Source organism: Penicillium crustosum (genome assembly GCF_028827405.1).
Source record: "Penicillium crustosum strain IBT 35664 chromosome Unknown utg000003l_segment0_segment0, whole genome shotgun sequence".
NCBI lineage: Eukaryota > Fungi > Ascomycota > Eurotiomycetes > Eurotiales > Aspergillaceae > Penicillium > Penicillium crustosum.
The window spans coordinates 2,651,176-2,675,030 of NW_026623124.1; the positions used below are offsets into that span (position 1 = coordinate 2,651,176).

General features: G+C 46.5%; 5 protein-coding genes across 5 annotated transcripts; all 5 read right to left on the minus strand.

Moving 5' to 3' along the window:
* Window positions 1-921: 921 nt before the first annotated feature.
* N7487_008071 (uncharacterized protein) lies at window positions 922-1,284 on the minus strand (the record flags this gene model as incomplete). Its single annotated transcript, XM_056875801.1, has 1 exon — window positions 922-1,284. The coding sequence occupies one exon, from the start codon at window positions 1,282-1,284 to the stop codon at window positions 922-924; it is 363 nt and encodes a 120-aa protein (XP_056727989.1).
* A 1,766-nt stretch (window positions 1,285-3,050) lies between these two features.
* Window positions 3,051-4,884, minus strand: N7487_008072 (SH3 domain-containing protein; the record flags this gene model as incomplete). Its single annotated transcript, XM_056875802.1, has 2 exons — window positions 3,051-3,266; window positions 3,328-4,884. The coding sequence occupies 2 exons, from the start codon at window positions 4,882-4,884 to the stop codon at window positions 3,051-3,053; spliced, it is 1,773 nt and encodes a 590-aa protein (XP_056727990.1).
* A 4,092-nt stretch (window positions 4,885-8,976) lies between these two features.
* On the minus strand, window positions 8,977-11,360 carry N7487_008073 (Zn(II)2Cys6 transcription factor domain-containing protein). The gene is made up of 4 exons (XM_056875803.1): window positions 11,005-11,360; window positions 10,606-10,932; window positions 10,205-10,546; window positions 8,977-10,132 (listed from the first exon to the last, which is right to left on the minus strand). Exons 1-4 carry the CDS (start codon window positions 11,146-11,148, stop codon window positions 9,653-9,655), a joined length of 1,293 nt encoding a protein of 430 aa, XP_056727991.1. The 5' UTR covers window positions 11,149-11,360; the 3' UTR covers window positions 8,977-9,652.
* A 5,304-nt stretch (window positions 11,361-16,664) lies between these two features.
* N7487_008074 (DUF2461 domain-containing protein) lies at window positions 16,665-18,963 on the minus strand (the record flags this gene model as incomplete). Its single annotated transcript, XM_056875804.1, has 6 exons — window positions 16,665-16,829; window positions 17,543-17,745; window positions 17,979-17,998; window positions 18,068-18,171; window positions 18,231-18,346; window positions 18,399-18,963. 6 exons carry the CDS (start codon window positions 18,961-18,963, stop codon window positions 16,665-16,667), a joined length of 1,173 nt encoding a protein of 390 aa, XP_056727992.1.
* Window positions 18,964-20,791: 1,828 nt separating this feature from the next.
* N7487_008075 (uncharacterized protein) lies at window positions 20,792-23,513 on the minus strand (the record flags this gene model as incomplete). Its single annotated transcript, XM_056875805.1, has 6 exons — window positions 20,792-21,625; window positions 21,693-22,004; window positions 22,079-22,141; window positions 22,204-22,620; window positions 22,690-22,895; window positions 22,994-23,513. 6 exons carry the CDS (start codon window positions 23,511-23,513, stop codon window positions 20,792-20,794), a joined length of 2,352 nt encoding a protein of 783 aa, XP_056727993.1.
* Window positions 23,514-23,855: the final 342 nt, after the last annotated feature.

Here is a 23,855-nt window from a genome sequence, read left to right on the forward strand (position 1 = left end):
CCCTCATTATTACACCATTCTCTACGTAAACATAATACCTAATGTACTTGATTGCCTCTGCCATTTCTTGGCTTTCCATTTCCAATTTAGGGATGCGATAAATCTGCTGGCCATGGAAGATAGATGAAAACAAATTATGTAACGAATGTGTGGTCGTGATATCTGTACAGTCTGTGAGGGGCACTATAAGACATGAGAATACTTAGTTCATGAGTGGTAATGATGAGCCAAAATAATATCAGTCAATAAAGAAGTGTCTAAGTAGGTGCTTTTTGATCCTACTTCTCACCTCATACCCCCTGTTCAATTATCTTCACTGCTTTCCTATTTTATCTAGTACCTATTAATGTCGACATGCCAAAGCTTCGTCTATATCAATATACCCTCCTTGTTAATAAATTAACGGTTTATTAGTTATCGTATGCAATACAGAGGGGATAATCGGGCTAGAATCCCAAGTAATTGGGGTCTTAGCGGTACGACTATACGGTTTTACTGACTTTTCTACCAGTGTAAGAGGTTCTGCTTCTAGATTAGGCTACTCAATGAAATCATGCGACCCTTAATAGTACCACACCCAATATGTGCTTAGTACCAGTTATTAGCCATCGAAATTTACGTATTCAGATTCATCGGGGGCATCAATTGAGCATTTGGATCTGTCCTCCTACCGTAGTCCGTTAGCGTCGATGTGAACAGTTCGATTAGTAGCTGGGTTGACTACGAGCGAATACTCATTATGGCATGTAGTTGTTTCATTCAAAATCCATTTCATTTTTTTATTGGGTTTTTTGAGTCGAAAACACATGTGGAAACTTTCAACACGATGATTATTACAATATAAGGTCCTCACGATCTGCAGACTAGCAGTGAAGTATAACGGATAGCAGCTGTCATTCCTTCGGTCCTGCTTATACAAGCTCACTTGTCTTCACAGACCACGAATGCACCGTTCAAGTCAACCACTTCGCCTCCACGTAGTGACACCCAAGTCTTTTGAGCATCGAGTTCAGCGTGATAGTGATCACGTTGGAAGATCACGCAAGAAGTGTCCTGCTGGAATGCGACGAGTTGTGCACTCGATGCATACACGACACCATCCTTTGAAACTGCAGTCTTTCCCCAGAGATGAGCGACGGACCGCGGGTTACCATCGGTAGGAATAGCAACATTGGCGTTAGCGCCAGATTGGTCGTTTGCGAGTTGGACAGTCGCATCTTTTGTTGCAAGTGCCCCAGTAGAGAGACAGGCGAGGAGGACAGCGGAGACTTCGGCGAACTTCATATTGGAGAGAGAAAAAGGGTCTTTGATCTCTTTGACTTGGATTGATTGAGGGATTGAGTGCAGTAGAGGTTTCAGAACTGGTCTGTAGTTTTATGCTCAAGTGTGAGAGTATTCGGCCCTTAAATACTTTTCCATGAAGGATATCATGCCCCTCACAGCTCACTGACACTGCAACGCTGTGGGCAAACTATGAAGCTGCGGGGGAACCACTTCACCCATGGTTTGATGTTGTGTGGTTAGTGACATGACGAAGTGAGTGTGACATGGCTAAGTGAGATGATTCACGAGAAAACGTAGATCTAGATCTACCCCGTGCCAGATTTGGAAGGTTGCAAAAGATCATGAGGACATGATATGAATCTTGGTTGGCTGCGTTGGTTGGGGAAGGTTGACGAGGTAATCAGGATTGGAACAGACCCCGGCTCGGTGTACGCGATGAGATTCACTACCGATTGGATAGGGATGATATTTTTTAGGCTCTTTCACGAAGCGCAGCCAGGTTTCCCCCATCCTAATACGAGAAAATTGCTAAAGGTAACATCATTCAAATGGTAAAGGCCGGGTTCCACCAATAACAATTGCATTGAAATAAGGTTTCCATGGCGGGTGGCGTTTTAGCCGCTTAGAGTTGCATCGGTTGCATCGGCTGCATCTGCTCAGGTGCCCAGGTGGGCACTACATCTAAAAAGGATAACGGTAATACTTTAATAAAACTTAAATAGCACCAGGTAATTCCTAGTTAGGTATATCCGGTCATTGCCAAACAATCGCTTACTGTAAATCTTGCTCTAAATCTTGCGCCCGGAAGCCTATGATGCCTTGTCAATGTATTCAAGATTAAGTTATATCTCTTTTAGCCTCTTCACTTTTGTGCATGTGGATCTTCGAGTTAGTAAGTCTAATTGGGTACTCCCAAAATTTCACCCCCAAGGTCACATACGGGTGTTGAATAGAATTCGGAGGACAAGGAAGGTATCATTCGGTCGGTTATCCGGTTCCTCTATAGCATTGCGATTCAGACTCTTTCGCTCCTCCCATGGAATTATCATGAAGTCGCCGTTTCCATCAGCTGCGCATGTTATGACGTCGGTTTGAAGAGCTTGCAGATTTTCCTTCCTAACATCCTGGTACACAGCTCTTGCCAAACAGCCGATGCTACTACCCAGTCGTGGAATAACAGAGTTCTTAGGGCAAAGTATTATAAAGCATAACCTTGGAACGTTCACGGCATTACTAACAGCAATGATACAACTACCTAGGAGAACTTGCGATGAAGGTCGCTAAATCTACCGTGTAGATGATTGGTCACTATCTTGACAATGATGCGTTTTGAATAGCCAGGATAGGCTGCATAAGTATGGCATAATGTCTAGCACTTGTTTGGTACTCATATCATCTTGTGGCTTTTTATCATTAAAACTGAGCGCATCTCCACGTACCCTAGGTCATCACCTAAGCAGTTATATCCTTCAATAGACCCACTATCACACCATTTATACTACCTACCTTTTATCACAAAGCGAATATTCATTGCAAAAGCACAAGCTATTGGATACTCTACGTTCGTGCATAATTATGGGAGCCTACTTTGAGAGCTCCATGAAACGATCGTTACTTTCCAGCTTTCGGCACAAAAGAGCACTCCTGCGTAGCAGTGTATTACAAAACCGGGCTATGTAGAACAAATAAAATCTATCAACAAGAAAGGAAACAAGCACGTGCGGTAAACTTCCACCGTATCAACCCAAGTTACGCCATGGGGTGAGCTAAACAGGGGACGAAGGGTGTGGCTCTTGCGCTGAGGGAGAAAACAAGGAATAAAAGCGCGAGCCCAAAGAACTAAGACGTCGTTGGTTGAAAGAGTATCGGTTTGACTTTCTGTGCTCGCCAGTACGTCGAAGAGGTTCGCTGTCAGGTTCAGCAGAGAGATGAGAGCGGGGCACTAATCCTCCTTCAGGACAGTCGAGGCGAACTCCCATTGCCTATACGAGTGATTGTTAGTATTTTTTTTTTTTTTTTTCACATCCAGAAACAGAAACATACCCAGCCATTGTCAAAGGTCTGCATTATGCACAAACGTTGGCCGGCTTGAAGGTCAAGCTGGCCAGCTCTTTTAGAGCTATAATCCATTTCCACGGTATAAATATTTCTCATTGATGGGTTGGCAGCGACGAGGTTTCCCACGCTCAGGTTTTCTAGTGTCCCTAGACCACTTCCATGGCCAACATTGGGGCTTCCGGTTTGCTCTGGTTTTGCGTCTTCTGACTGCGCCAAGGAGCTGTTGGAACGCGACTTAGACAGTTCTGTCTCCCAAGAAGAAACTGAGTTAGGTGGTGAGTAGTGGGACGCAGGGTAAATCTCGATTCGAGGAGATTTGTGTGAAACAATCGTATCGTTGTTGGTCTCACTACCAATATGCGTGTCATCAAAACACACGGCAGGGTTTGAAGGTTGCCGCTTGGGTCTAATGAGAGCGGGCGTTAACAAAGCCAGTCGAGCACTTTGGCTCTGAACTCTTGATATGAACCCGTTGAGAGACTGGGTAGCTCCCTTTAGAGGGCCATCCACGACAACTTCTTTTTCCTTATCGCCAAGTACTTTTTGCAGGCGCCTGCGTCGCTTACAAAGTGGGAACAAAATCAGAAGTGCAATGAGTGCTACGGCAGCACCGACCGACAAAACAATACCCGCACGTGCAGCGGGTGAACTGGCAGATGAACCTGTTTCTGAAGACGCGGGTATTGAAGGAGCACTGGTTGATGTTGATGTTGGATGGCCAGTAGGGTGTAGCTGAGTTGAGGTAGGCGACTGGGTAGCACCAACCACTGAATTCCAACTTTCGCCTACAGGGCCGACTTGACTCCAGTCCAATTGCTGGGTGTCGTATGCGTTTATGCTTGGTCCGTGTTGTGTTTGGGTGAATGCTTGATCCACCTGAGCATGGTCTTCTGCTGGCTGTTGTTGCTGCTGCTGTTGTTGCTGAGGACTGTATTGACCGCTACTTGAAGTAGAAGGACTTCCCTTGCCCCCAGCCGAGTTCGGGTGGTACTGGCCATCATCCTGAGTGATGGGTGATGCTTGATTGTTTGTAGATGCTTGATTGTTTGCAGATGCTTGATTGTTTGTAGATGCTTGATTGTTTGTAGATGATTGCTGGTTTGGGTGGTACTGGCCATCATCCTGGGTGCTGGAAGGTGCTTTGCTGTTTGAGGCTTGGCTATTTGAGGCTTGGCTATTTGGGGACAATTGCTGACTTCCAGAATTTTGTGGTATCAGCGAAGAAGCTTGCTGTCCCAGAGCTGGTTGTTGGTTCGTGGCGTCTAGAGCTTTGCCGAGCTGTGGTGTCTGGGACTTGGGTTGATTTGGGTGATATTGCCCATCATCCTGAGTGTTGGAGGCAGCTTGCTTGTAGGAAGGAGATTGCTGATTTGGGGTGTTTTTGGCATCTTGCGTTGCCTGCCAAGAAGCCTGCTGTCCAACAGTCGTTCCTTTGTTGTTATTATTTAGATCATTGCGGCCTGCTGGTGCTGCAGAAGGCTGACTTGGCATCCATTCTGCATTCACACGACCGGCTATACCCTGCGCAATGGTGGAAGACATGGTCTCGAAGTATTAAACGAATGAGTGAGGACTTGGTGCCCGAACAGTAGATAGAGGAAGCATTAAAAGCACATATCGCAAGGTTTACGACGCGCGCGAAAGTTGAATATGAACGACACGTCGCACCATAGTAAGGCTACCATAGCCTTTCTTAAATAACTGTCTGTATGTTGCATCTCAAATATTTCTCTAGGGATTTTCTGTTTTATTTCCTATTTCTCTTTGTTGTGATCTTCATACCCCAGAGCATGCCTCAAGTAGAAGTCTTAAAGCACATACGAAAACAAGCGCATACCATACACTCAGCTTAGCCTTAGAGTATACTAGTAATGCAACAAGACTGTAAAATACATCGGGCACAAAACGACGTATTATTTAAGAGTGTTGACAACGATTGCATTATCTTACAAGTGCGCGATTTTGCTCTCATCAAGTATCCCTATCTATCCAGGATTGGTTCGAAGTATATGGCAAAGGAAATACTTAAAGTAGTCTAGGTTAACAATTCATCCACCTTTGATATCCTACTTTCTTGCTGCATATTAGCTACGATTTAGATCCAATCCCCCAGAAAGGATGTTGGGTAGAAAATATGTGAGCTGGGTGTTTAGAATCGGGGGTATGTCCGATCCCTTTGAGATTCGAGGTACACGTGTATAGGCCAGGGGTCAGATACAAAGTTCTGTGGAGCTGAATCTGGTCGTAATCAAAGGGATCCGGAATTTACAGCCCTGCCAATCGGAAGCCCCACCCGGCTAATCATGTTGTGGCATTTATAACAGAAATGTGTCCTCCGTAGTACGACAATATATGGTGAAATTCAGTGGTATGTACAAATGTGACTCTCGAGTTAGGTGGTACCTACCTACCTACCTACCTATCTTCTTACTTTATTATCGAACACAGGAGGTTTAATACATCGTTGAAATCGGTATTTAACCCGGAATATCATCGGACCGCTGTGATGGTGATCCTTTACAAGTGCATATCTTATTTAGTCAGCTTATGTTCACCCAGCCCTGAAGCCCTAGAGATCGTCAAGCTGACCTCCCGATTCGTATTGAGTTGCATACCACTCAAAATACCATATATTGTCGTACAAGATTTCTGTCAGTTATGTGTCATGAATTGTTCAAATAAGCCTTGCCCTTGTTTAAAAGCACCCTGTCCTCGAAAGCTGAAACCAAGAATCGGAACTCTGTCTACTACAACGACCATGTCAGAATTCAACCTCTCCGCGACCTCATCCTCTCGCATTATACTAAGGGATATATCGAATTGGAATGCCTGGCTCTCCTACATAAAAGGAATTGCAAATTAACTGGAGTTTTGCGAGTACTACGCCTCAACACTTGTAGCACAATTCATCCTTCTAGAGACTACAGAAAAACTCCAACTGTTGAACAAGGGAAGATGACGAAGCCAACTGGAATAAAATCCTTAACATGTAAAATGGAGCAATAGAACACGAGCTGTCCAAGGGATGAATATTGTAGCAACTTCTATCAGAAACATCATGCCATCATCTGTATAACATATCAAACCCTGGTGATCACCAACGACGAACCCTGAACACTGCTTCAAAATTTGAAAAAGAGGTTTGTACCATAATGTGCCCCTATATACAAAGCGCCAATGCGCTAGAAGTGGAGAAATTTAGACCGAGGGTTAGATAAAAACACCGATATCAACAAATGGCTGTTGAACTGGGAGCTCACATGAAACGAGTGTGCAAAAGCGGGAATCTGTGAAGTAACTGAAGCAGTTGCTATTGACGAATTCCTAGATGCTATATTGGATATGCTACCTGGACTTTATAACCTTTGGGTGCTAAGGATGGAGATACGTCTAGAAACAACGATCGCAGATGTCATCGTTCAGCGCAGAAGCAACTAAGATGTGGCAAGCAACATGTATTCAAGGGCATCTCGAAAGCAGTGTTTTCAACCTGGAAAAGTCATAAAGAAGCAAAACCGACCAAAAATATGCCCTTGTGGTTCAAGAATCGGCCATCCGCTATGGAGCTGCTGGCCTGTTTTCAAAGGCAGAAGATCAGAAGGATATAGGGTCTTCCATCTCACTACTACTACACACGAATAGTATTAATCTAGAAAGATCAAGTTTCATAGACAAAGGAAGGAACTATTTACTAGTGTAACACTAGAAGCCAACAGGGAGATCGCATGTGATCTTCCCACACCCCCACGACTAGTATATAGTAGCTACCCTTTATAGTTTCAAACGATCCCCCAATGCAAAGACCAGATTGTTGAAGCCACAAATTAACCCCCCATTTTATGTATATAGATCAAAATTTATCCTCGTAGGTGGAATGCGCCAAAAACCGTACATAGACTTTCGCGAAGCCTAACTTTGAGCCTAAGGTCCGGGCTCGAAAGCCGACCTATAACGATCTAGGGTTCGAACTTCTTATAACTAATTAGGTAAACTACTTAAGGGAAATTAAGGTCTAACGAGCTAGGAAGGCTAGGATGACGTATTTCACAGGCGCGCCGTCACCACAAGCGAGCTGCCATCTCCAAAACGCATAGTAAATGCCATATTCCCTATACTTTATATCTTAACCACTTGCCAGTTTTATCTGATTACTTGTCGATGGTTATTGATAAGAGTTATTGGCAGTATATATCACTTTCAAACAAATTAAAATGCTATATTATCATCTTTTCAAAAATCACCAGAAATTACGTTACGATAAGCTAGAAATATATATCTGAATAAGTCACAAATATAAATTCCCTAAACCCTTTAAAGACGCTATCTACTACCTAGTATTAGGTTACAAGATATATATAGTGTGAAGTAAGTAAAATATTATTTAACCAACTTTTGGTAAGGAATATTAAGGGTAGTAAAATAAAGAAATTATCTAGGCATCTAACCATTATGTACTCCCAAATATAGTGTCATTTCTAAATAACTATTATTTTTTCCATATTAGATACCAAGAATTAATAATACCATTAAGTTAATTAATATATACTAGTACTAGTTATATATCAGTACACTTTCTATTACTTTAGTTAGTTCGAGGGCTAAGAAAAACTGTGTTATACCTAACGGGTGCCTAAGTACCTTTTGTATGGTAAAGCCATACAAAAGATACTTAATTTATAGATATTGCATCTGCAGGGGCGCACCAATGCCTAGTAGGTATGTTGGGCGCCTGGCACGGCTAGGGCTTGTTAAGGCCTACTTACATATAGCTACCTACCTAGTAGATCCAAATCGTCTGTCCCGATTAGGGCAAGTCACGTCGTAGGTCATCACGTAGGCGCCTACATAGGTGCGTCTGCCCATACCCGATCTACATTGCATATACGCACATATGTGATCTAAGCGACACGCTGGATGGGATAGGTGCATGATGTAGCATGGAAAGGATGCAATACTCGAGCTCCATTATGCAGCCAAGATTCCCCCTTCACAGGGACAAAGTATAAAGTCAATAGTCCCGCTATCTTACCGAGAAACTATCCGACCCCTCTACACTCTCCACTCTCGATAAGAGAGGATAAGTGGCAAGCAAGGGAAATGCCTCGGAATAAAGGGAAGACCAAGAATGCCCCGGACCGGACCGGATCTGATCTGTTGGATCTGTAGAGCTAGGGAGAAATACTCGGTATAATTCGCATCATAGAATTTCATCAGAAAGCGCTCAGAGATACAAGATCCCAACGGAAAATGGAATTAGCATGCGGCAATAACTGAATAGCAGAAAGAGTGATCAAACAACCTCCGGATATAAGTATAAGCAGATACTTGATAACGAAAAGACAGACAACGATACGAAGATCAGAAACAAATATCAAAAGATCAAAACAGTTCCGACGAGAATAATCAAGGCAAAGGGAAAAGATGACACAGCCGACCCACGTCTTTTAGTCGCGTAGGCGAAAAACAGATGGCCACACATACATCATAGAAGATGTGAAAGGGTAGTAAATAGACGAATGCCTTCCCAATAATGTAAAATGGAATGAAAAACCCGAGGAAAGCACAAAAGCCGACAACACTGCAAAAACGCGACAAGTGCAAAACGAGACAAATTGCCAAAAAAAAACAAAAAACAGACAGCCACCCGAAATTCAAATAACAATGCGAACAATGTCTGCGGCCCCATAGGAAATGAACTCCACGGGAAAAATAGCCGGAGTGTGATCTCATGGTAATAGTCCAGAATGCATTCATGCTAGACCCTCATGAGATGTGGGTTGAACCAATTGAAACCAGCACATGAACTGCACCCTGGAAACCATGCCAAACCACTTTCTGAGCAAATCAAAGTATTGGAGTTGCGATTATTGAGATACCGAAGCCGAGAAAGGTCAAAAAGAAAAAAAAGATATGGAAGTAAAAAATTCATATGCCGATAAAACCAGAGCCCATAAGTCTGGAAGTCTCAGTATCAAGTTCAAATTCGTGCTCGTGAAACTCGTGGGTTCGCGTTTTGTGATCTTGTAAAAGATCATAGAGTGACGTTCTTGTCGCGTTCATCGTCTAGGTACTCGTCATTGTCTGGAATATCATTCCGAAACTCCCCTTGTGGCCTAATGTCGGTCCCACAACGGTCCGACGAGACCTCAAAATCTTCTTTCCAAATTCTAGCACCCGACACATGGCTCTCGGATCGTGTGGCCAGCACACGGTCCATTCCGAATGGTCCTCATTCCTTAACGGCCCCGCATCGCATTCTTCATGCGCCTCCTAGTTTCCACTAGGATATCGAATAGCAACATAAGAATTACTATTGCGGGCCTCGGCGATTCAACGCATTGAGCATGTCGCTATCGGTGCTGGAGCGGCCTTGAGAATCACCGGGGTTCAGCATATCGCGCACGTTCAATCCACCTCGTTGCGAGCCACCGGGAGTAGAGGTTGGCGGCGGCGTCACACCCCCTGGCTGAGGGGTCCCACTTGACTTGAGTGGCGCGCTGCCCTGTTGAGCCGAAACTGGGGGCACACTGGTCTGGTGTGGAGTCATAGGCGCCTGGTGGGCCTGCATAGGTGGGAAGGGCGAGCCGTGAGGTGAGGAGGAGGGGCGTGCATCGTAGTTATAAGCCGATGGCGGCGAGGTGCGTCGATCGTGGGCAGGCGGAGGGGGATATGCGTAAGGGCTAGGTGTAGTGTGAGTTTGGTATCCTGGGGCAGACCCAGCGGGTGTCACGGGAGCCAGATTGGTTGGATCTGGGTATTCAAATCCCGAGTTGGAGCCTCGTCGGTGTCTCTGCGCATCAAAACATCAGCTCAGATCTCTCTCCCTGTCTCCCTCTTACCAGAGGGGGAATGGCGGCCTTACCGGATCGGGCATAGTTGACGCAAGGGGAAGCGGGGCACCGTCCATGGGAGGTCGTCCGTTCTGATAGTACATCCCTTGAGGCGGCGGCAAGGTGGTCTCGGGGCCTTGTGGCTGCTGTTGAGGAGGCAGAGGCTGTCCGTGAGCGCCGTACAGGACAGGTGGCCCACCACGGCCCCCTGGTCCTGGTCCATTCTGTCCAGGTCGTAGATGAGGGTAGGCGGTGTGCGCGGGCACAAAGGCTTGGGTTTGTGAAGAGACCGGAGTGAACATGCAGTCTTGGTTGAATCGAACGCAGTTGCTGCATCGTCCATCTGCCGAGGTCTCGAATCCCGAGCAACGAATCTATCGGGCAAAAAATTAGCGCGTGGTAACTCGTAGATAGGTAGAGATCTCCCCCGTACCTTTCGGCGTCGACAGTACCGGCATGCAATGGCCGTCCGCTGTCGCGGAGCTGCTGCCTGGTAAGGCCCTTGTCCTGCTTGAGGTCCATATGCATCGGCGCGATAAGGACCCGGCGGAGGTGGGAGGCGGTAGGGATCTTGCGCTCCGTGAATAGCGTTCATGGCTTGCGGATGCGGATATCTTGGATCCGGATACTGTGCCGGGGGATATTGTGATGGGGCGTACTGCGGAGGAGGGGGATACTGCGATGGCGCGTATTGTGCGGGAGGGGGATATTGGTAGGCACGATCCTGGTCAGGTGGCGGAGGGTAGGAAGTCGGCGGATACTATGAAGCTATCAGCAACCGGAGCCACCGCAAAGTCACAGCGCTGTAAACTGCCTCTAAGACAGCACATACTGGGTAGGAAGCCTGATCATCCGGATTGTTCCACTGGGTGGCTCTAGGGTCCCTAGGATCTCTTGAATCTCTTGGGTCTCGAGGATCCTGGCGATTTAAATCACCCTGACGATTAGGGTCGTGATCGTTGGGATTGCCCGACATTTGTATTGTTGGGGGAAGAGTAAGACGAGATGAGTCAAGGATGCAGGGATCTGACGTCGAGTTATTGAAAAAGGGAGATCGAATCACACGGACAAAGTGAGCATAGCGCAGTCACGCAGGGGAAGGGGAAGAAGGGCAGATGCAGGAAGATCCCAAAAAGAACAAACAGAAAAAGGAAATAGGAAATAGGGAAGCAGAAGGAGAAAAAAAAAGAAAAAAACAGAAAAAAAAAAAAAGAGAGCCTCGGTGATTATGACGTGAGCAGGTAATTAGAAAGTGAAAAACCCCACGACAAGATAAGCAGAGAAGGGAAGAAGAAAAAGAAGCTCAGATCGGAATGAGCAGAGAATAAAGGAAATAAAAGGAAATGAATTATTTGATTGGAAAAGCACAGGGGAATTTTTAGAGAACGGGGTGGAGCCCGGGCAGCGCGGGCTAAAGCGGCGCCAGTGACCCATAGACATGGAGGGGGGATTACTGTACAGTGTATCTATACGCCCGTGGACGGATTTTATGTAACAAATTTGTGTGTCCAGCTCGAAGACATGCATTAATACATCGAGTAGCATGACCTTACCATACGATTTCATTTCGTCAAGTGAAACATGGGAGACAAGTCTTTGAACCATGGATTTGAATTTAGGGTACCAGATTTCCGTTACTACATATGAAGCCGAGAACGGCGACCGCTTTTATTTCCTAGTTTTATTTTGTATTTTGTATTTTGATTTTGATTTTTTTCAACTAGCAGTAGCGCCCGAGAGTAACTTTCCACGTTTTTGCCACTCGACAGTGTTACCGAACAATATACGGAGTACCTATAAAATAATAGAAATAGCTCTACATGATCGGAAAGATTATTTTCAACTGTCAAAGTTGACATCATCAATAATGTGGCAGGTGACCTCTCATTTGCATGGATCAATCCATGCACGTCAATTCCTCCGAGTGACCCTTGCTGCGTAACCCGTCCATGGACGAACGACCGCCTCGGACCGTAGTCGCACAACCGCAACCGGCCCCGCGGAACCAGGATCATTTTCCATGGCGATGGGCTCGGGTCGGGGCGACACATTCCCATGCATATCGGGGTTGGTTGAATTGTATTTTTATTTTTATTTTTTATTTTTTAAAATCCAACCATTTAATGATATTATTATGCACATTATTGTGGTGTTTCTTGCCTTAACCAGGACCACCTAGTCATCAAAGCACATGGAACTACTGCACGTAGGTACTATGAAAGAAAAATTCAAGCGGTGAAAGTGTGGCGATCAGACTTCAGCTGAGGGAGTGGGGTTCAGCCAGACCACTCGCCACTCTTCAACACGAATGGAGCATCCATAGGAGGACAAAAATTGGGTATGGAAGTATGGCACGAAGTTTCTGCGAAGAAATGTGGCGAGAGCGGATCCCTTTCTTTCTATGACTGAAACGAACCAGGCTTTGGAGGGAAAGAGAGAGAGAGAACGAAGGGGGGTGGAGTACCCTAAGTTCCCAGGGCTGTAGCACTGGATCCGGAAAGCCCATAATGAGCCAAGGTAACCTGCATTAGCGCTGCGCTGACAGGGCGGGTTCCTTGTCCAAGAGCCACAACCACGTTGTACGGGGGGGGCTATTTAGCGGACGCCCCCGTCACCGCCAATCCCTGGTGAAGTTTTCAGCCCAAGTAATCTACAATATACAGGGATTGTGGGGTTGAGATATAATATGAATAATAGCAGACAGTCAGAGCGACGGAGAAAAGAAAACAAACCCACTCTCGTAACCATGGATTGAATAATATCTGTATCGAGTAAATTGTAATAATACGAGTACTATTGCGCAGGATTAATCAATCAGGTTTCGGGGTACTTGTCCCACGGGCCGCTCCGGCCTTCCCGCCGATCTATGCATGTGTGCCATCTGGCAAAAATACCTTCGCTGTTACAGTACAGTATTTGTCTGCGTCTCAATAACACATATATTTTCTAGTCTATCATCTCAGAGAATATCTACGTAGCTGTATTAGATGATTATATATGCATGATATGGGTATAGAAATACTACTAAAAATAGGTAGAAATATGTAGTGTTCGGTTGAGACTTCCGTTTTCATAAATATAGTGCCTTCTAGGTAATACGGAGTAAAACGGCGTAAAATGGAGTACCAAGATACGACAATCCTTTCAGGCCACGTTTTTCGAACCCAATCGACTGCATTGCCGTCCGCGTCTTTCCGTTCCCCACTCTCAGGCGTGGCCTGTTCAGCTTTGTCCCTCTACTCTAGCGTACTCTCCGGAGACTCTCTAAGATCCACCCGATCCAAAGATGCTGGCCACTCGATGCCGTTTGTACTGGAGACGCGCTAACTGTCCTCAAAACTAGCCCTTCCGACAGGGACTGAGCGCTACTTGTCGAAACTGAAAGCCCAACGCTAGGGGGACCCATTCCGACCGGGCCTTTTTGCAGGCTGCGACGTTCCGTCGTAAATTTTTATTATTATTCAGAATATATAATATTTTGTACTTTTTCTAGTCTCAACTTTGCATTTGGTGTAAAATATTGGAATCACTTAATTTCTTTTTTAAATTTTCCTACCTAGGTAGTGTTCATGACAATTCTAAGGTTTCTATTAGCTATAACCCCTCTTTTACCCACACGGGAGCGCGTCTATCAGCAAGGATGGAGACGGGTCGGGCACTAATAGGCGCAGCCCGCATGCCATTACAGTCACGGGAACACCATATGGACCAATATAGTAATGGATACAAAATAATACGGAGGCCAAGGTCTGTGCTTGGGGATCTGACGTGGCGAGGGTCTTTTGCTGCACTCAGCCGGAACGAGGCAGTGCTTTCAAAGTCGGTGTACAACGAACTCGAACGTGCAGGTCGTGTGATGAGAGATGCCTGATGACTACCTGATCCTAGAAAGTATATGTGAGATCGGCAAGTCATTATTAGCGGACCCTTTGATCTTTCCTTACTCTTTCCTTCTATCTCTCTTTGGATTTAACAAGTTTGTTATTTTTTTTTCCCTATGCGATTCGCGTAATGCTCGTATCTGATTGGTGCTTCCCAATCTTAGTTGTATATCTTGTCAGTCACACAAGTGAGACCAAAGTTGGGACCCCCATGCTGCACGCTAGACCTCCTCAACTCTATTCGGGCGCCATTCGGGAGACAAAGCGAGTCAATCTCACCTTGCTTTTTCTGGATGCCGCTTGCCAAGTGGTTTCTCGGGATCGTGCGTGGAGCTAGTGACTTTGACATATGTAATTAATGTGCGGCTTAACCGATTCTCTTTTTTTGCTTTTTCAAGTACCTTTTGCTTCTTTGGGCTTGCCTTTGACTTTTCGCATTTGAAACTAGTTAGGTGTTTTTGGTTAGATTGAATTATGTGCTGTGTGATCTGCATACAAATGCAGTTAGGGCATCGGTATCACCAACCTACAACTGCAGGTGCCTCATAAAATTGACCGACTCTCTCAAGGTTTTAAAGGTCGATCCCCGCACGCCCAGGCTTTTACCTTGATTCCTGGGTTTGAATTGATTGGCCATTCTAGGTCGACGAGCATCATGCCTGTCGATGCACCATGGCTGAGCAAACAAGACAAATTAACATGTGATTATTTCTACCCTAAACGCTTAACATTAAGTCTATACCTACAAACTCCGATCCAATAGAATATTCGATATGAATTGAATACAGATTTTGATCCGGGAAGTATACCTAGGGGGTATTGATGAGAATAATTAGCACGGGTGCTTACAGAGATGGATTATAGACCCATGGTGGTTGTGAAGCACAAGCTCATAGCTCTCGATATCCTGGAGGAAATCAAAGAAACAATTTATATATCGCAATACTTTCGTATATTCTAGTCTTTGTGTACATTGTGACTTTCCCAAGGCTACTGCCACCTTTGGCATTCGTGTTCCAAGCGTTTACAACCTCCATGTATGAACTCACTCTCTGTGCGTATAATTTTATACGTCTTCATATCGATTTATCGAATACAATTGAGGATCTCTTTGCGACGTGCAATCAACAATATGACTGGGGTTCTTCGGGGCCCAGTTCCCGATACTAGTGGGGAGATCAATATTCTTTTCATATGTGAAGACCTATGGCAATAAATATACTGTTATACAGAACACAGCCCGAGATACAGCTGCCCAATTATCTGCATCGCAGAGAGCAGAGTGTCGAGTTGATACATGACCACTAAGACATGCTAGACCGATACCCGTGGACCCTGCCCAAAATGCCCAAATGACCAAAATGAACGGTGTTGACCGAGAATCCAAACTCCGCAATGCGTACCAAACACATGCAGGATGCACTACTCCGTACGAAGAAACAAAACAATACCATCCAGTCAAATAAATGGAGTCCATTCCAGAGAAGGAAGGTGCTCATCTTAAAGTCCAAAATCTGGGACGGCGGAGTAAAACTATCCGGGCCTCAATCCACATTGCCTGCAGGCCCAAGTTTAGCCTAGCGGGCATGCCCGACAACGGGCCGAACGCGGGCGCTTGCGGTGGCGATATCATGCGCGTCAACTGGTTGTTTCATTTAATTTGTAAATTTTCTGTGTTCTTTTGTTTGCCCAACTATGTCGTACATTCAAGTTTTGGTCTGAGAGGAGTGGTAGATTGCAAAAAGGTTAAACTGCATATTACATGCGAGGGGCTTCACGGCCATTGGGTGCTGACACGGGTAGAAGGATTGCGTCGAAGTGTCTAGAATATGTGTCACGTTGAGGGGAAAAGCAGTAGTAATGTCTCAATTTGGAACGTTGCCCGCGTACTGTAGGCTTATGCAGTGTGTAGTGACTAGAGGTGATATGACTGCAGAGCAAGCGTTAGGTACGTTATTTGGCCCCGCGCCAGTGTTAGGCCTGCAGTAGAAACCCAGGAAACGCGGCGGGGACCGACAAAAGAAGCTATGTGCAGGAGGCGGCAAGGTGGGGGATGGGATCCCGGTTTCAAGTCGAGGAGTAGCAAGACAAAAGACCCGAGCTAAGGCAGATGTTGAATGAGAAAAATAAAATGAGAGAAATTCATCGGTAACAAATACGAACAACTTCATACCACAACTCTCATACCACACACACACACCCCCCTAGGAGTAAAATGTCAAAGGCAAACCGGAACAGATTGATCTCTCTTCCCCTCTCGTCCAATGATGCCAAATCCAAATAGACGCGGGTGACACTCCCCAATCATGTCACTGATCGGGCATCACTACACTGTTGAGATACGTCACCTGTTTGAGAAATGAGAAGCGGTCAGCGGTCAGCAATACAAGTATACAACATGAAGGTTATTGTCTGAACACCCTATCTTGTGAAAGCGGGAAGGACAGAAAAAAAAAAACAAGAAAAAAAAAAAAAAAAAAGCCCCCCAACAACGATAGTGACACAGTGCTGATTTGGGTGGGTAAAAGGGACGGCTAACACCGCCAAAGTGGCTAGCTCAGAAGGGAAAGCAGACTAGTTAAGAGGGGGAGAAAACCGGCGGGAAAGGGAATCAATAGATTGGAAAAGGGCTTACGAAAGGCTCCATGACCCCAACCAAAGTAGCAATCTTCTCCTGAGCATCATCTCCAGTGAGTTCATCATCTGGAATGGGCTTTCCAATAGTGAAACTGCGTAGTCGAAGTAATTTGATGTTCTTGTTATCTGCCTCGTAACCCTAGAAGGTGTGTCAGCAGTAACCTTCCAAGGTTGGAAATCCCATGGATCAGACGTGGAGCCTGGCGCGAGTGTGAACCATGGAACCAAACTCGACGGCGTGAGAATAAATCCCATTCCAGCAAGTCGATTCCCCAATTGAGATGGCGAACCTTGGAAATTGCTTTCCTGGGTTCCATGGTTGCGTTGCGGGAAATTTGGCCTAAAAACACGGGTTGGCTTTTCCCGTATCACCGTGCGCGTGCCTTCCACATCTCTTTCATTTGATGGCTTGAAGCACATGAAGCATTTGGAACGCCTGGAACTCTTGGATTCTCTCGAATCGTCATGTACCAGGTTTCCTTCGTCGCTGGCCGGGTGAGGAGCCGTGGTCGCACCCAGCAGCCCGACCAAGGAGAAAGATCTGATCTCCATGATCTCATGAGGCTCATGAGGCCATTGCCACCTGAGAATCAAGCCTTGAAGATGGCACTCATGAAGATGGAAGTAGATTCCGTTTTCAAGATCAATCCCGGTCGGACGATGGATGCAACCTCGATTGTGAACCTTGTGCCCCCTGCCTCGGAAGACCTTCGCGTCCCAGCTCATAAATAATAAACAAACAGCTGACAATGCAACCGAAGCACATGATGATAATGGGAAGGAGTAAAGTCTGTCTCAATAGACAACATACTTCACATTGGGGTGAGAAATAGAGGACCGAAAGCTTCTTACCTTTGGTTTTGTCTTGAGAGCAGACTCCCTATTGTGATGCGTAAAAGCGTCCACAACCGCATCGTCATCGTCGGACGCTCCCTTCAGAAACTCACGACGCATCTCCGGCGCCCGGAGTATCCCCTTCAAGACAGCCGAGTTATCGTCGATGTCCTCCCGAAGCAGTGCAAGTGGCTCTGACTCAGGGTTCCACAGCCCGCCGCCTATACATAGCGTGGTATTAGCCGCAAGGGATGAAGATCACACAATGAAAGGCAAGATAGCGATGGCTACGGTGGGAACCAGCTGGGGGACAACCTACCAACAAAACAAGAGCCTGGCTGGAAGTGGACATAGTACGCTGCGTACGGGCCCTTCTTACCAGTTCTCGACCTCGACCATATTCAGTGACTTTTCTCTTCAAAAGAAAACAGGGGCATTGAATATTGACACTTACCAGGCAGCAGAGAAATGCGTCTATACATCTGGAGTCAGCACAAGCACCACTAACGAGCACACAGTACCACACGCCCACCCGCCACATACGCACACATGCGACAGGCCACAGCGACAGGGACTCGGAGAAGGTAGCCTACCTTGTACGGAAGTGGATTCTTGCTGAAGCGAACATCCCTGTGGATGCGGAAAATCTGGAGCGAAAGTTTGTGAGCGGGACAAACCACAAAAAAGGGAGTATTCGCAAGCCTACCAGGTCCTTCACAGGAAGTTCGGGGACGGTAGCGTCTACCTCCGCAATCTTCGGTGTGAGGGAGTCAACGAATGTCTCGAAGTCCTTTTTTGCTGCGCGATAATCCGGATCATGCGCTGCGCAAATCAGCCAGCAAGTCGATAACCGGGGTATGTGTGCGCTTCCTACCTTTGAGCCATTGGCGGTCATTGTTGCTAGCTATATCGATCAAAAACAGCTTGGTATTGGGGTGCAGCGTCTCATCCTGGTACGGGGTCTTCCCTGCGTCTCGGGCCTTGGGCTTTGCAATGATAACTTCTTGCCCGGGCTCCAGGCCCACTCTGACACCTTCGCGCCAGAGCTCCTTGCCCTTCACAGGGTCGCTTTCGCTGTTGGTACTCTGTCGTTGCTTTCCTCTCACGTTGGGTTTCTTCTTGGCGTCCTCGTCGGTGTCGGAGAGTTCTTCCGGCTCCGCTTCGTCGGTGGGGGATCCCTCCTTTGCTTCCTCATACACAGAGCCAGCGGATTCCCCCGAAGAGGCATCGGACTCTGAGTCAGGCTCGTCGGAGTCTTCTGGCTCAAAGTACTTGCTCTTGCTGGTCGTAGACTTTGCCTGGCGGAGGGACAGGTCGACGTTTGACTTGACCCGTTTGACCCCCGGTTCGGCGGCGGACAGTCTGGCTGAAGCGCGTCGCTTTGACGCCATAGGCGCTTCAGGCGACGCAGGATCAGGCCGAGATGACCGTCGAGGCATACTTAGATGAATCAAATGAAAATGAGGGAACTTGGCGGGGCCTTTTCCTCCCTTCTTCTATGCGTTGAGGGATGTTTTTTTTAAAAATTCTGATGTCTGGAAATCAAGCAAAGCAAAAGAGAAACAAAAATACTTGTAGATGAAGATAAAAAGTGATAAATCGAAATCAAAAACCCAAAGGGCCCGCATGCCTTAAAAACCGGCTGTAATAAATGGCTCCGCTTTGGGTACTGGCGCCCTTACGTTGTTTTTTTCCCCCTCCTCAAGACGTACAGTAATTTGTACTTTGACAGACATCAATACATTAAGGTTAGTTTGAAAAGTAATGGAAACAGCCTTTTAGTCTAAATTATATACATATATATATAGTCCTATCTAGTCGTTTTAGGCTGGCTACTACTAGTATTAGTTGTGTCCATATTACTGTCTTCGTGGGGCAGGTTATCGACTTCGCTGACAGCCCCCAACATACAAGGTTGTATGCTGTCCCATACTGTCTTGTGTGGGATACCCTGATATTTCTCTTGGGTCTGTCTCCAAGTTCTGGTCCCATGAATTTTGGCTATGTAAAATTGCAAGGCTCCTTTGCATGGGATATATTGGTGGTAAGCTACTTGAAATAGATGAAGACCGATCTGACATACTCCTATCATAAATATCTCGGTGTATCTCGTTATTTTGAAGGAATCTGTTATATCTTGCAGTAGGAAGCGTTAGATGTGTCTCGATATCACTACCAATCCAACGTAATCTCCCAAACAACATTAGCTAGTTCCGATCTAGGCCCTTGGCTGAGTGGTAGTCACACTCCCTCACGCCTAGACCCTTTTGTCTCGGTCGTGTTTCCTCTGTCTTCTCAACGGTATTGTAACCCGCACTCGTTTAGTTTTATTTATTTATATCAAGGGTCGACGATTCGCTGTCGTAATAATGAGAACTTGGCTGATAGCAGCTGAGGTCTGGCCTCCCGCGGTCTCACAGCTTGGTCATAAATGTATCTTTTGAGATTCGCCGGCAAGTGTTGGTAGGTGTGCCGTCAAGACCGACCGTAATGAGTGATCGGATTCCCATGAGATAAGTCCATAGCCCCAAGTTCAAATCAAGAGACAGAAGGTAAACCAAGAGCCCTAATAACTCGGAAAGAAGACACTGATATTCTCAAAAGAGAGATATTGAGTAGGAAGTCAGAGCTAGTAAAGTCCTGCTTCTACTTCAGCAGTATCCGAGAAACAATGAGGTCTGAAAGAGTGCCCCTGATCAACCTTGCGTTAGTGTCTTACAACCTAATCTTGATTAGTCTTACATTGGTGTCCTACTATATGCAGTTTACCGCATGGCCTACATAGTCTACAAACAAAAGCAACGCCCGCTTAAAGGAAATCTACTGAAAGCAAAAAGAACAAGAACGCAAGAAGTAAAAGCAAACGCAAACTAGCTTGTCAACTAACTGAGAACTGACATAAGAGCTAGAAAAAAATGAAACTCAAATGAGTTTCTGTCACAGGGGGACCTCCCAGACTGGCCAAGCACATCCCGAAGGCAGCAGCCACGAATGGTCAATCCCCCTGGCCCGGAAAACAAAGCAAAAAACAAAGCAAAAAAACGCAGGGGAAAAATCAGAAAAGCAAATGGCGCAAGCGCCAGGGAGACAAGGGTTTTCTTAATAGAGCTGGTGGACGTCTCCATACATCCACCGCAGAAAGGAATGGGCAAGGGAATGCCTACATAAAAAAAACGAAAACCTTGAGAAGCTCAAGGCCATTAAACTGCTGATAGACCAGCACTCCTTAACCGAGGAGTACTGGTCCGGGGTATCTACCGTGTCCGATTACTTCTTTGCGGATCGGGGACCGCGACCGGTAGCTCGGAGCTCATCAATCGCCTGGTGATCGATGTTCGACAGACGGGCGGCGTCGGAGCGGGAGCGGTGGCCAGCGGGAGCAATCGAAGGGACCGGACCGAATGGGTCAGAGGATGACCGAACGTTCTGTGCAGTCGGGTGAGGAGCACGGTACACAGGCCGGATCACATCCTGGCTCTGATTTGAGTCAGCCACATGGGCCTCCTGGGATTGAGGCAGACGCCAGCTAACAGACTGGTTGCGTGGCTTGGTTGGATCGGCAGATCGTTGGTGTGGTGGACGGTAGGGAGCGGCCGATGCTTGAGGTCGGTGGGTAGCGGTGTCCGGCAGATATTGGTCAGCATTAAGTCGCTGGAAGCTACCACGGGGGTTACCAGGGACATTCAGGGTGTTACCATGCTCAGGGAGGCTGCTAGCCATGTTGCTGGAGGCCGAAACGGTCGAGCTTTCCTGGTAAGTAGGAACGGTGTTCATCGAGGGATTGTGGGATCCCGAAATAGTGCGCTGGCTGTCAATTGAGGCGACACTCTGGGTTGGCGACGAACCTGGAGCAGTTCCAATGGTCGAGACGCTGGATTGTCTTCTGTGAAGCTGCTGGAATCCGGTGATGATGAACTTCCGAAGAACACTGGCTTCGTAGATAATCGCATCTTTGAAAACCTTCTTACGGGCAACATCTTCGTCCCACTCAAACCAGAACCTTCCAAAGATTCGCTCGATCTCAGGATGAGTATGCTTGTTGATTAGACCGTCGTTCTCGGTACGTAGAACAGAACCGTGAGACATGATGTAGGCATAAAACTGTACCGATTGGAGAATGGATTAGTGATCTTTCGAAAGAAGATACTATCTCAACCATCTTTCTTACCAGGCTAGCAGCAGAAGGGTGTCCAGGAACATAGGTCATAGTGTCAAATGGGAAGTAAAGACACCAGTCATGGTCCAATGACTCAATTCCTCTCTGATCCTGTGACCACCAAGCAAAACAATACTTCATGCGAGGGTTGAAGGCAGGGCAACTGATTCCTGCACGAACCAACTCATTGAGAAGGCGGATATCCAAACCGACGGTGTTTGTTCTCTGCATACGCTCCACCAAAGCCTTGATCAAAGCAACAAGAGTCTTGAAAAGAGCGTAGCGGTGGTGCACAGTGTAAAGATGAGTTGCATGCCATGGGAACTATATCATAAGACAAAGAATGTGAGTACGACATGGACGAGCAAACAAAGATGCAAGGACAAGGGTTGACTTACCTTCCAGATAGTGCTGATAAACGATTCGTAACAACGCTGGGGAACCTTGCTTGCAAATGCGCTCTGCAATGTGTTAGATGATCAGTGAAATGAAATGAAAAAGATAAACAAGAATTGGGACATACGCGGTGAGGTTGTTCTGCGAGACGAGTGAGGCAAAACAATTCCTCGTCGGTGAGGAAGCCATCAAAACCAGTGGACCAACTGTCTTTGTTGACAAGCTGAACAGGGTTTCCATCTTCCCATGCAATGCACTTCGCCCGGGGAAAAGTAGCCTTGAGCAACTTGGCAGGAGTGCTGAGCTCTAGGTCAACGTGACGGCTGCCCATACGGGGAGCGCTGCCAGCATCATAGACACGATTGAGTCGCTCGACCGTAGCTTGAGCATCCTTCATTGTCGCAAATTCAATATAGCAGTCCATGGTCTTGCCAGTAGACCGTTCCATGATAATATGGATCGGGCATCCATGAGTGGATGGGAGCAGGGAAGCACTGTGTCCAAGGAACGAGACCACCTCCTGGCGAGTCACAGTGAACGGGATCTGAGTATCATAACCATTAGTAACGGAATATTAAACAAACAAGCAGTCAAAGATGAAATACAAACTCACATTAGAAATCATCAGAACGCCATCACGAGGAGGTGGGCGCATCTCGGCGACACTGCCGAATGGAATGGTACTCTGTTGGAGGAGTTCTTCAATCGAGGCATTCTCGAAACTCTCGAAATCCGCAGAGTGGGGGACCCCACTCAGGTCGAAGGGCCAACCCATGTTGGTAGCGTTCGATGGACGTGGGTTGGAAACGACGACGTCCGCTGTAGTAAGGCTACTGTCAGCGAGGTTCAGACGGTTACAATGGTGATGGTACAGTTGGTCGACTGGTCATGACAAAGGGGAGCGAGATGATGCTTACCGGAGTTGAACTGATCAGAAAATCCCACAGGATTGCGGTCGATTTGAGACATGATGTCAGGGCGATACTGAATGAATTGGGGCCGAAGGCTAGGAGGAGGATGGACTTGGGGCACAAGTTCGAAAGATCCGGAATAGTACCCAGGTGCCAAGTCAAGATAGGTTTTAGGAGGACGGATAGTGGAAGAAGAAGAAGAACTTTGATGATGGGAAGAGATAATAGAGGATGGGGTTGAAGTAAAGGGAGGCAAAGGTGGGAAGGTAGAGATCTCAGAAGGAACCTCAGAAGAAACCTGACTAGAAGCCCGGGGGCCTGAAGCAGAATCAGAGGATGATTTCCTAAGAGGAGAAGCACCACCAGAGGTAATTTCAGAGGGCAACTGTTTGCGAGTGTTATAGTCAGTCACAGTTTGTGGCTCTTCGCGTGTATCATTGGGATCCAATAGATCAAGAGTGGCCAGGATCCCAATGGCGGCAGGCCATTCATCAAGTTCGGGCAGGTGCCCGGATCGTTCACTCATGTTAGGGCTGGGAATATCAGGTCAACTTGTGAAATAGATGGTGCGTGGCAACAAGAATATCTCTGGGAGAGAGTGCGTGGGGATAGGGGATGGCTATATATATGGAATTGAGCTCAACGCGCGTTGACGAGTCCGTGAAGCTGGGAAGGTACTTCGAGTGTTGATGGATTGTTGTATGTGTACTATATAGAACTATCAAGTCTTGACTTCACTTTTCTCAATAGATTTATATGATGTAGCATTTTTTAGATATTTTTAAATCAATACCAGTAAGTGAAAGTGCTATACATGTCATTATCTTCAAAAGAACCATTTGGGGTGATATTTAAAAATTCATTGTAC

Coding starts and splice junctions, on each gene's coding strand:
- N7487_008073 (XM_056875803.1), bottom strand. CDS start 11,148: ATGTCGGGCAATCCCAACGATCACGACCCTAATCGTCAGGGTGATTTA. Junction 10,547..10,605: donor GGTACTGTCGACGCCGAAAG/GTACGGGGGAGA, acceptor TTTGCCCGATAG/ATTCGTTGCTCGGGATTCGA. Junction 10,133..10,204: donor CGTCAACTATGCCCGATCCG/GTAAGGCCGCCA, acceptor TTTGATGCGCAG/AGACACCGACGAGGCTCCAA.